This window comes from Kogia breviceps, chromosome 12 (assembly GCF_026419965.1).
Source record: "Kogia breviceps isolate mKogBre1 chromosome 12, mKogBre1 haplotype 1, whole genome shotgun sequence".
Lineage (NCBI taxonomy): Eukaryota > Metazoa > Chordata > Mammalia > Artiodactyla > Physeteridae > Kogia > Kogia breviceps.
Window position 1 is genome coordinate 78,369,819 of NC_081321.1, and position 13,213 is coordinate 78,383,031.

Below are 13,213 nucleotides of genomic sequence, written 5' to 3' on the forward strand. Positions count from 1 at the left end.
TCCCACCCCTCTAGGTGGTCACAAAGCACTGAGCTGATCTCCCTGTGCTATGCAGCTGCTTCCCACTAGCTATCTATTTTACATTTGGTAGTGTATATATGTCCATGCCACCCTCTCACTTCGTCCCAGCTTACCCTTCCCCATCCCCATATCCTCAAGTCCATTCTCTACGTCTGTGTCTTCATTCCTGTCCTGCCCCTAGGTTCTTCACTATTTTTTTTAGATTCCATATATATGTGTTAGCATATGGTATTTGTTTTTCTCTTTCTGACTTACTTCACTCTGTATGACAGACTCTAGGTCCATCCACCTCAGTACAAATAACTCAATTTCATTTCTTTTTATGGCTGAGTAATATTCCATTGTATATATGTGCTGCTTCCACAATGTCCTGGCTATTGTAAATAGAGCTACAATGAACATTGTGGTACATGACTCTTTTTGAATTATGGTTTTCTCAGGGTATATGCCCAGTAGTGGGATTGCTGGGTCATATGGTAGTTCTATTTTTCATTTTTTAAGGAACCTCCATACTGTTCTCCATAGTGGCTGTACCAATTTACATTCCCACAAACAGTGCAAGAGGTTCCTTTTTCTCCACACCCACTCCAGAAAAATGCCTTTTTTTTTTTGCAGTATGCGGGCCTCTCACTGCTGTGGCCTCTCCAGTTGCGGAGCACAGGCCCTGGATGCGCTGGCTCAGCAGCCATGGCTCACGGGCCCAGCCGCTCCGCGGCATGTGGGATCTCCCGGGCCGGGGCACGAACCCGCGTCCCCTGCATCGGCAGGCGGACTCTCAACCACTGCGCCACCAGGGAAGCCCAAAATGCCTTTTTAAAACTGTATTTTGGGGCAGTATATGTTGTTTATTGCTCTTCTTATTTTGGGTGTTAGGGAAAATTACTTAAACCTTTAACTTAGTTCCTGAAATAACTTTTTGGATTTCTAAAAACTATATCAATAGAAAAGTAAATAGAAAATTCTTTTTTTTGGCCATGACTGCATGGCTTGTGGGATCTTAGTTTCCTGACCAGGGATCAAACCTGGGCCCTTGCAGTGAAAGCACAGAGTCCTAACCACTGGACCACCAGGGAATTCCCAGAAAATTCTATTATTAATGGTGATTTTTTTTAAATTTATTTATTTATTTATTATTTTTGGCTGTGTCGGGTCTTATTGCAGCACGCAGGATCTTTCGTTGCCGCGTGAGGTCTCTGCATTGCAGTACTCGGGCTTCTCTCTAGTTGTGGCTCTTGGGCTCCAGAGCACGTGGGCTCTGTAGTTGTGGCACGCAGGCTTAGTTGCCCCACGGCATGTGCGATCTTTGTTCCCTGACCAGGGATTGAACCCAAGTCCCCTGTATTGGAAGGTAAATTCTTAACCACTGGACCACGAGGGAAGTCCCTTAATGGTGATTTTGGAGCACAGGCTCCAGACGCGCAGGCTCAGCGGCCACGGCTCACGGGCCCAGCCGCTCCGCGGCACGTGGGATCTTCCCGGACCGGGGCACGAACCCGCGTCCCCTGCATCGGCAGGCGGATTCTCAACCACTGCGCCACCAGGGAAGCCCCTGTGGTGATTTTAAAGATCAGTTTCTGCTCCCCAAATTTTGGTCTAAAAGAAAAGAAGCTTGTTTTGCTTCATAAAAGGCTGAAAGTGTTTCAGTCTCTAGGTAAAAGACAGTAAGCTTTCAGTGATTATAATGTGGCAGCTGAAACTTTTCTCTTTTTAAATATAGGAAAAATAGAGATATAAAAGCCAGTTTAGGAACTGCCTTATTGGTGGTATGGTGAATAGACTCCCAAGATGGCTTCCCACTGAGAATCAGGCTGTTGTAGCACCTCCTCCCCTCCAGTGCGGGCAGGACCTGTGACTGTTCCTAACCAATAGCATATGGTGAAGGTGATGGGCTATCACTCCCATGATTATATTACATTACATAAGACTCCATCTTGCTAGCAGACTGGCTCTAGAGACTTTCTACCATGCTGGCTTTGAAGAAGTAAGCAGACATGTGGGGAGGCCCACGTGGCAAGAAGCTAAGGGCAGCCCCTAGGAGCAGGGTAGATCTTTCCCTAGTCAGCCTCCAGATGAGAACTCAACACTGGCCAACACCTTGACTGGCACCCTGAAGAGATCCCATCTAAGCTCCTGAGATAATAAATGTGTGTTGTTTTAAGCCACTACATTTGTGGTAATTTGGTACAAAGCAATAGAAGACTAATAGAGATGGGGTCTATGAATTTTAAAGTATATCTTTAATCATGTAGTAATTGTGTTAATTTCTTATACATTTCATAAAAAGGATGATATATTGTTTAGTGGAAATTTTATTTGTTTATTTATTTATTGGCCACGCCGGGTGGCATGTGGCATCTTAGTTCCCTGACCAGGGATTGAACCCGTGCCCCCTGCATTGGGAGCGTGGAGTCTTAACCACTGGACTGCCAGAGAAGTCCCAAGTGGAAAACTTATAGCTAATGTTAAATTAGAAATATCTCTCAAGTGCAAGTAAATTTGTATACAGAAATAACATCCCTGTATAAGACTACTAAGTAATTTTTTTAAAAAAACTAAAATGTTTACATTCAAAGGAGGTTTCTCTTAAAATGTAATCACATTGGGATACCCACTATGTACTTATGTTAAGTGTTACTATCATTGCCCAAAATATTTTGTATATTACTCTTTTGGAATATTTTACAATTAATTTATTAGCCATACAAGATTAATCCCAATACGGAATAGTCATACAGTCCTCTATTATCTTTTTAAAAGCAAAATTAGTGTTAACCAGCTTAATCACCTAATTGATTCACAAAACTTTCCTTCCAGTGATTTATTTAAAAAATAAATGGGTTTCCCTGGTGGTACAGTGGTTAAGAATCCGCCTGCCAACGCAGGGGACACGGTTTCGAGTGCTGGTCTGGGAAGATCCCACATGCCGCAGAGCAACTAAGCCCGTGCACCACAACTACTGAGCCTGTGCTCTAGAGTCCACGAGCCACAATTACTGAGCCCATGAGCCACAACTACTGAAGCCTGCGTGCCTACAGCCTGTGCTCTGCAACAATAGAAGCCACCGCTATGAGAAGCCCGCACACCGCACCAAAGAGTAGCCCCTGCTCACATCAACTAGAGAAAGCCATGCACAGCAACGAAGAACCAAAGCCGCCAAAAATAAATAAATTAAATAAATGAATTTTAAAAGATAAATAAATAACAAATAAAAAATAAAAATAAAAAATAAATGAAATCCAACTAAAGAGACGCAGCCTGCCATTACTGAGGGTGCTGAGGCTCTGAATGTATGTAATTCTAAGAAAGAGGAATTTCTAAAAATGTACTGAACATCACTGGAATAAGAACACAACTTCCTAATTCCTCAAAAAGTTAAACATAGAATTACTGTATGATCAAGCAATTTCACTCCTAGGTATATAACCAAGACAAATGGAAACATAAGTCCACATGGAAATCTGTACACAAATGTTTATAGCAGCATTATTCACAATAGCCAAAAGGTGGAAACAACCCAAGTGTCCATCAACAGATGAATGGCTAAGTTGTAGTACATACATAAAAAGGAGTACTATTCAGACATAAAAAGAAACAAAGTGCTGATACATTCTGTAACTTAGATGAACCTCAAAAACACTGTGCTAAGTGAAAGAAGCCAGACACAGGGTCATATATTGTATGACTCCTTTTATATGATAGATCCAGAATAGGCAAATACATAGAGCAGATCCCTGGTTGCCGGGGGTTGGAGGGAGGGGGTAGTGGGGACTGATTATTTAGCAGACACAGGGTATTCTTATGAGATGATGAAAAAGTTTTGAAATTGGAGCAATATGGCAGTTACACATCACTGTGAATACACCAAATACTACTGAGTTGTATATTTTATTTTTTATTTTTGAGTTGTATATTTTAAAATGGTTAATTATATGTTATGTGAATTTCACCTCAGTTTTTTTAAAAAAGACAAAAAAACATAGCTTTCTGAGGAGACTACTTTGACTTTTTTTTTTTCCTGCGGTACGCGGGCCTCTCACATTGCGGAGCACAGGCTCTGGACGCGCAAGCTCAGCGGCCGTGGCTCATGGGCCCAGCCGCTCAGCAGCATGTGGGATCTTCCCGGACCGGGGCACGAACCCGTGTCCCCTGCATCAGCAGGTGGACCCTCAACCACTGCGCCACCAGGGAAGCCCTACTTTGACTTTTATAGTGCTTAACTGGATAAATTTCCCTGTGTGACCACAAAGGAGCAAGGCAATGGCTCTCAAACTTTAGTAGACATATATCTGAATCACCAAGAATGCTGGTTAAAGTTTCTGATTCCATACAGTGTGGGTGGGTTCAGGAATCTGCATTTCTATAAGTTCCCAGGCGGTGCTGCTGCCGCCCTGGAGGATGCTTTGAGAACCAGTGGAGTCAAGGGAGAAATGGCTGCAGCCAGGAAGGCCTGTTTGTGTGGCTGGCTGGAACGATGTACAAAAAAGGATTGTAATTAGGTTGAGTCTAGTCTATAGACCATAACGAGTTTTGGTAGCCAGTGCTGTGGAGTTTCGATTAAAGAGGGGAGCACAGGTAAGAATTATATTTATAAAATGTGACATCAGCATGGAGAGGTGAAAAATTACAGAGAACTTAACATTAATTTGGTTGATTAAGAACCTTAAGGTATTTGAATGTAGATTTAGATTCAGGAACTGTGTGACAGAAGAAATAGAGTTCAGGGGTATTCACTGAGTTGGCTTACCCAGTTCCACATGAAACTTGGCAAATGGAACTGTAAGACCTATTCTTACTATATCATGAAGTTGGCTATAAATCACTTCCTAGTGTTTCAATGGCCATGATGACATACCCTCAACTTTACATGAGAAACATCATCCTGGTCAAATTTTTAGAGCTGTTTGCTTTTCCATGATAGAAGACCTCCACAGCAACCAAGCAAGAGAACAGAATTTAAGACTACTCTCCTGGCCACAGAGCTAGCATGGGTGTAACTAATGAATAAAAATCAAAATAGGAGTGACCAGAAAGGCAGGACTGTCTGAACTCTTGACACTGGCTGACTGAACATCTGAATTTGAGGAACTGGAATAGGATATCATTGATGCCTGTGGATTTACTCCAGTGGCAGGTCTAACTCTGTAGTCTATTATCACATAAAATTTTTTTCTTTTAAGCTAAAGGAAAAAAACATAGTATCAGTGATATCAGCTGTATATAACCAACTAACGCCTATAAAAAACAAGCCATGCAGATGAGTAAATGCTAATAAAATGCCCCAAATATTCTATAGACTTCTTCCCTCTCCTCAAAGGAGAAAGGTAGGAGTCTCCTCAAAGTAATTTTAAAAATTCACACGTGTCCAAGTTATCTTTCCTTTCTATCATTGCTATAAAATGTTCTCCAAACCTTTCAACAGCCATTTTCTAAATGACTCAGGTCATAAGGAAGATCAAGCAAGATAGTGAGGCCTCAACCACATCCATCACCAGTATTAAAATGCATGTCATAACAGTGGTGGGAAATGACGTCTTCCTTTATGAAAGAAAAAGTGTATTATAAGTATATGAATAATTCAGCCGCTATCAGGTTGCAAGTCTAATGGAAACACTTACTTCTTTGAGAGCAGCTGGGATTTTTTTCTGTTTCCTCCCCGATGGAATACTATGTAAGACTGATGATAAGGTGCTTGAAGGAGATTTGTGATTTCCAGGTGATCCAATCTTAGGAGAGTGCTGGTGATCTAAAACAAATCAGGTACACTTATATGACCAATGGTAAGCATTCTACAATTCAGTTTAGTCCAAATCAATAAATGTCGTTGCACAAATATCCATGGAAGGATACTTAAGAAACTTATGACACTTCCCCAGGCTGTCTATGATTTTATACTTTTTCAACTGCAAGCCGTATGAAAGGATTGACCTTTTGTGCCTTAAGAATTCTGAAACATGTTTATGTACTACCAACTTTAAAAAAAATTGAAAAAATTTCCCTCCTGACTTTAAAAAAAACCAAACTGGCAACATCATTTAGTATCTAGATACATGACCAAATAATATTACAATGAACAAAATGCTAGAAAAGGGACTATAAGACAAGACGAGGAAGTAAGTAATTTTCACTGCAGAAGTTCAAGGAAAGCTGGGAAAAGAATGAGAGTTTTGAGTTAGCATTAAGGTATAAGTAGGAGTTTGCCAAGCTACAAAGCGGAGGAAGAACACTCCATGAAGACAAGTCAGCATAAGCAAAAGCACACAGATATGAAATTAGTTCATCTATTTGGAGGTGAGGCTGGGAAAAAATGGCTGGTTCTAAGGACTGTCTTTTAGGCAGTGGGAAATCAAAGGTCTTTCGGGCTGGGAAGTAACACGAGCAGACTGAATTTAGCAAAATAAATCTGGCAGTAGGAAAGAAAAGGATTTGCAGCAGAAAAACCTGTTAGGAAATTAGGACAGTCGTCCACATGAAAGATAATAAAGGCTTTGTTAGGGCTGAGGTGGATAAAGAATTCAAGAGCAAGACAGGTTTTTCAAACATAAATTTGACAAGGTTTACTGACCAAATGGGTGTGTGTGATGAGGGAGGAGTATTCAAAAATGAATTTTGAATGTTTGAGCCTATACTATATACCCAGAGAACAAAGGGAGGAACTTAAGGGTGGCAAAAGATTAGGTGGACGTGTCTTTTTGGAAAATGTATACAGATAATAACAAATGATTCCTCTATAAATATATGGATTCTGAAATGGCATGTCATCTGGTTATATTATTTTAGATATTTTCATTGATGATGAAAAGCTATTCTTCATCAACATGAAGGATAATCTTTTAAAAATTTAGATCCTATAAGTTTCAGGATCTCATCCCAAAATATAGACCTGAACTGCATTCACTTTAACTGTAGGGATGGACACTTGCAAATAACGAACAGGCAGATATGATTTACTGCACATAAAAGCTGCACATTTAGTTGTAAAATAAAACCTCACTCCATCAGTCCAAGTGATTAGAATAAGGCTAACAAAGTGCCACCTAGTATGTTTCCATAGAGAATTATTTTACTAATAGATAAAAATGATTTGTAATGAGCACACAGTTGTGAAACTAGAAACCTGAAAATTATTTGGAAGTTAAAGTTCCCCTGTAACTACTCCAAGCATTTTATCCTGTGATTACATTTCTACGATCAGGATCCTCAGCAAAACCGTTTTCAGAGTAAAAATAAGTTTCAGTCCAACCTTTTTTGGAATTACCACAAAATATGAGTTAAGAAAGCTTAACTAAGTTAAGAAAGCAAGATACTTAATATTTTGAGAGAAGTATCACCGATCATATTGCTAATGTGCCTAAGATGATTCTTTCAGAAGGTTGTCTGAAAGTATCTGGGGAATAATGGAATTTTCAATTAAATCTTTACTTATATATTACCTAATTTCTGCAGTTCTTGGAAACAATGTTCACATACTCTTGCTGGTTGATTTTTCAGGTAATCTAATCCATATTTATTTGATGAACAAGCTTGGCATACAATCTGAAAACACATTGGAATTATTTCATTTAGAATAACCTTTGTATCTAAACCATCAGTTATGTTACAATTTATAGTTCTGTCTACTTTTCAAAACTTTTTCATAGTCACTGAGTCTGAATAAAAATTCAGTGGAGCTCAGGCATGTAGGGAACTCACACACAATACCACACTTGAAGAGGCCACAGATTATTACTGAGTGCTTACTACAGATAATAATATACTAAAGGAGTTAACATGTGCAAAATGTTTAGAACAGTGCCCAGTGTGTACTAAGTCCTATGTTAGCGGTATTTATCCTCTTTGTCATCATCCTCACTGTCGTCATCACTGTTGCAACTATGAACACCTCTGCTGTGCCTCTTCCCAGTGTCTGGCCCAGATGAAATGCTGTCTAAATAAGACCCATTAAATCTTTACAATAATTCTCTGATGTCATTGTTACAATGCTCATTTTACTAATAACATCACGAAGACTTAGAAACATCACTAGTGATAACTTCAACACTGAAAGTTTCCTCCTATTCAGAACTTAGTATTTAGATAAATGCAGTTTCAATAATTATCTGTAAATGTGAGCATCTATTTAATTTGAATTTATTCGTTTTTTTTAAAAAAATGAACATGATCTATTATTGACGTTCTGAAGTAATCTTGGGCTAAGAAGAGCTAAGTTGCCTAATAAGATTGCCTTGTGCCTAAATATTTAGAGGAGATACCAGCCACGATTCAGTGTCTCCCCCCCACCCCCAATGGTTTACAAGGAGAAACATGCTTCTTCGTTATGTACAGCGTAGAGCTATTGAAAATCACAAGGGAAGTGAGTGCGATCCTCTCCAACCTTTCCGCAGGCCCGGCAGTGATGTCGTCTCCAGGTTAGAGTAAATTCACTTGTGCAGATCATACACATCGTAGCTCTGGTATCAGGGATCCAGATGGGAGCCTTGGATCCAAGAGGACTAACTTCGTCTTTATTTTCTGAGTCAGCCTGTGGAAGAATGACTTCTGATTATCTCTATGCACACTGCCTGCTACAGCATCAAGCCCTTTTATTTGGACTGGCAGCTCACAATGCTGATGGTATCATTAAGGATGTGGATGAAATATGAGCTATCATATTTTTCATGTTATTAGGATATTAAGATTAGCTACATTCCAACAATCCTCTAGTGCAAAATTAACTTTAAAAGATGCCTGTGGTAGTACAATAACAGCCAATTAGTTTCTTCCTTAAACTATACTGTATTTTCTACAATGAGGTTTTGTAACTAGAAAAAATATGAATGCACTATATGCTATCATAGACTTGTAGTTAGACATTAATAAAATGAATATTTAGCTCTGAAATTATGCACACACCTCCAATCCTTCTGTGAAACACATGTTGCCTTTCTAAACCCCTGGGAAAAGTTTCTTTAAGGTAAAAAACTATTTGAAACGCACTGCAAAAACATAAGAAGGAAAAGATAATACCTCATCAAGACTCCTACTGGGACAGAATGTGATTCTTTTCTTGGCATACTCTTCTATTGACCTGGAAATCGCTTCTAGCCATTCATCCCTTTCTGGGGCAGAACTGTTGGGGGCAAAAGAAAGTTCTATCACCCAGATGTCAGCTTTTATTCTTTGCCTTTTTCTTACGTCTTTTCCTTCTGCCATGGCAACAGATTCCACCACCCTCCAACAATGCTAGTCACAGGCAACAACTCTGAGGTTTATGTGCACAAATAATCAAAGCAGGCATTAGAGAACACACGGCATTTTAGCAAACACAATGCTTTTTTTCTTTCCAAAAATACCGCTGAATGGCTTTTGAAGTCTCCTAAATTTGGAGGTATTTTTGTTTGGTTTAAGGGCTATTCATGCAATTAATAATTATGATTATTTATATAACCAAGGAGTTTCCTGAGATATAATCATAGAATTTAAAAATATTCCAAGAAATCAAGTTTCAAATCCAAATTTACAGCATAGAATACTAAATATTTTTAGGTTACTAGATATTCTAGAAAGGGCACTGGAGTAAAGGAAACATATTTTTGGTGTCATAAACAGATGCTGAAGGAGAGGTTAATAAGGGAAATAGCCTTCAGTGGTTGTTAAGGCTCCTCTACCTATTCGGCCCATCATATTTTCTGTTCTTAACCCTCAGTTCATCAGGAGCTATGCAACTAGAATGTAGATGGAAATGGGCCAAATAGGAGGAAAGCCTGCTCAGAAAAACGCATTCTTGTTCTCCGTTTTTGCAACCACACCTCCCTCTAAAAAAAATTCTATGGTAACTCAGAATCATCACTAGTATCGCCCATTTTGTTTTGCATACTCAAGAGGGAGAGGCACATTTTAGGCATTGTGTGTGTATGTGTGTGTGTTTGTAGAGAGACAGAATTTAATAATAAGTTTAAATCTCTATCATGATAAAATCCATCATAATAATGGGAATGTGACTGTATAAGAAAATGTGCACTTTCCTTTTTTTAAGAGAAGCATACTAAAGTAGGTAGGAGTAAAATGACCTGATATTTGCAATTCGTTTTGAAGTACTTTAGAAAACAGGAAAATTCGTGGCAGAATCTTGGTAATTTTTGAGTCTGGGTGACTGAATATGCAGTTTCATTGTATTATTCACTCTAATTTTAAGTACATTTTAACTCTTAAATAATGACTCTAAAATGAAAAATTCCATCACAAAAAATGATACAAATAGGCATATTTTGATGAATCCAGAGCAGGTCAAGGAGATAACTTTAAAAACCACTCACCTTCCCCACAATAACCATTCTCAGAAATGTATCTTCCTACTAAATGGCTTCAGTGTCTTTTAGAAAATGCACTCATATGGATGTTAAAAGGAAGATATCCAGTTTACAAATAAAATTTTAAAACTAGTATATTTCTCAAAGTTTCATTATATACCAAAACCAAAATAAAATAGAAACAGCCCCTCTCTCTCTAAACCAAATAAAACCTGCCTCAGTTACCTCTACTATTCTATCATCACTGCCCCAACTAGCTGCCGCTGATTTAACATTTTCTACGTATCAGCCAACTATGCTGAATGCTTTCTTTGCAAATATCATCACTTCTCATCCTCAGAGATACCCCATGGAATATACATTGGATCTTACACCCCATTCCCCCAATCCCAACGTCACACACCATCACCATTTACAGAAAAGCAATGTGAGGATTTGAACTGTTAGATAATTTGCTTTAGATAACAGGCTCTGTACTAAATGGTGACTTGGTATCAGACCCACGTGTGGCTAAGGATGGAACCCTTCACCACCATGTCACCTCTGGCCTCTGTTCCTGTTCTCTGAAGGACTACGCTATGAGAACATAGGCTCAGGTTCCAAGTAAACATTCATAAAATATTACTGTCCCCCCTGCCCTCTCTCCCTCCCCAACTTTTCACTGGAAAAAGTAACAGAAAGTCGAGAGGCAGATGGCTAATTTGAGGATTGCCGTCTGATTTTTCTGGAGCCCCGGGAGCACGTGGAATGTGACTAGACTGTGCAAATCATGTCACATATGCTGTTCTTTCATTAAATCATTCCTGGCTCTCTCTTGTGTGGGGTTCTGCCAAAACAATGTTTATCAGCTGATAACACATTTCTCATAGACCACACACATTTGCCTACAGCATCGAGTGGAGACGTTCTAGCTCTGCCTTTGTGACATGGCTAGTAGAAGAATCAGCATCTTCCTCTCAGAAAAACACAGTTAAGCCAAGTATTCTTTTCTCTATGGAATGTGGACATTACCAGATAGCAAATTTGCATTAAACAAGTACCATTTCCCCAATGAATGAAAATAATTTCTAAGGGAAAAAACTCTCCAATAGAAGAGATTTCTGGTGTGTTAGACCTTGCCACACTATTTACTTATTGTGTTAACTGTGGGATGCAACTCTGAGGTCCAAAGGCCACATCACTACAGTTTATTTGAGTAACATTTACTGGGAGCCTTCTATGGGCCAGGTACTACGCCATGAACTGGGCACACAAAGTACACTTCACTTGCAAGGGCTCACATCTAATTGAGGTGAGACATAAAGTCAGGTAATAATTACCGTATGATATAATAAATGTAAGACAGATAAGTAACATAGAAGTAGTTAATTACCTTATTTGGGTAGCAGGGAAGGCTTTGCAGAGGTGATGACTAAGGTGCTATTGGAACAACTACAGGTGTTGACAGGGAACTCTGCGGTCTCCCTGTGCACCCTCAGCCAGTCTCCTAGCTTTGGTCATCATCTCGAGGCTGATGACTCCTCAGGCATATCCTCAGGATATGCCTCTAGTCCAGTCTTCCTTCTGACATCCAGCTCCTGACATCAACTGCCTCCTTGATGACCTCATTTTGATGATTTATAGGCATCACACATTCAATATGCACATCTGAACCTAAATTCCTGATTTTTCTCCCGAAGCTGCACCTCTCCCAGTTTTCCTTATCACGGCAATCCAATACGCTGTACAGGCTGGAGACTCACTCTTACTGCCTCTCTCTGTCCCATTACTCGTCTCTTTCAGTTCCCCTCCCAAACCATCCTCCACAGAGCAACCAGATATTCTTTTAAAAAATGCCAATACGATCACATCATTCCCTTGTAGAAACCATTCAGTGGTTTCCTGTGGCTCTTAGGCTAAAGACCAAAATCCACAAGACGGTTCTGCATAATCTTCCTCCCTGGCCCTCCAGGTTTATCTTGGGTCACTCTCCCTCTCATTTGCTATGTTCATGACACACTGGCCTTTTAGTTCTTTGAATACACTATGTCCCTTTCCATCTCAGGACCTTTGTACACACTGTTCCTAATGGCCAGGAGCCTCCTCCTTTTCTCTTTGCCTAGCTATCCAACTCCTACTTATTCTTCTTAACTCAATAGACACAGGACTTTAGGGAAGCTATCCCTAACTGCCCTTTTTTCCACCAAATCTAATTTAAGACCCCTTGTTTTACAGCCTCATAGCACCTGGTAGTTTCCCTGTATACTACTTAATCTCCCTAATAATTGACTGTGGTAATACTTGCTAAGTGTATGTCTTTCCTAATGGACTGTAAGCTCAGGGAAGGAAAAGCCCTTTTCATTGTCCACTGTATCCTGATGCCTAGCAAAATGCCTGACCCAGGGTAGACGCTCCATATTACTTATTGAACAAAGGGATGAATTCTAGGTGGAGGTAGCCACCTGTGCAAGGCAGAAGGATGTGAAGTAGGCTGGCATGCATGGAGAATCATTAGCAGATCCATGCTGATGGAACATGCCATGCTTTGGTGGGGTTGGTGACAAGGAGAGTGAATGGAGATCAGGCTGGTGAGGCAGACAGGAGCAAGATCACAAGAGGCCTCCTATCCCTTTTTTACCTGTTACACAGTACCCCAATGTGGTTGGAGGAATTCAGGAGAGCCTGGCATATGGGTGGCATTCAGTATGTGTTTGTTCCCTTTCTTGCATGCCACCTTAACCCTCCTGTGGAAATTTACTTTTCTTTTATCAACAACTTTTCAGTTTTATCATTCTCCTGCATACATACCCCCCATTCACTCCATCCTGATTGGCTCTACCTGATTGAACCAATTTCTTACAACTATAGTCCAGACATCACCATTTATAACCTCCTACCTGGTCTTCCAACTTCTACTCTAGTCTCTG

At 39.9% G+C, this 13,213-nt stretch overlaps 1 protein-coding gene across 1 annotated transcript in view; it reads right to left on the minus strand.

Moving 5' to 3' along the window:
- The window catches only part of FGD6 (FYVE, RhoGEF and PH domain containing 6), a 107,148-nt gene that overhangs the window by 3,782 nt on the left and 90,153 nt on the right, over window positions 1–13,213 (minus strand). Inside the window, exons 15-18 of the mRNA XM_067009898.1 lie at window positions 9,025–9,127; window positions 8,393–8,539; window positions 7,452–7,554; window positions 5,637–5,764 (exon numbers count right to left, since the gene is read on the minus strand). Of these exons, the coding sequence (XP_066865999.1) occupies window positions 5,637–5,764; window positions 7,452–7,554; window positions 8,393–8,539; window positions 9,025–9,127 (481 nt within the window). The remainder of the gene's footprint in view (window positions 1–5,636; window positions 5,765–7,451; window positions 7,555–8,392; window positions 8,540–9,024; window positions 9,128–13,213) is intronic.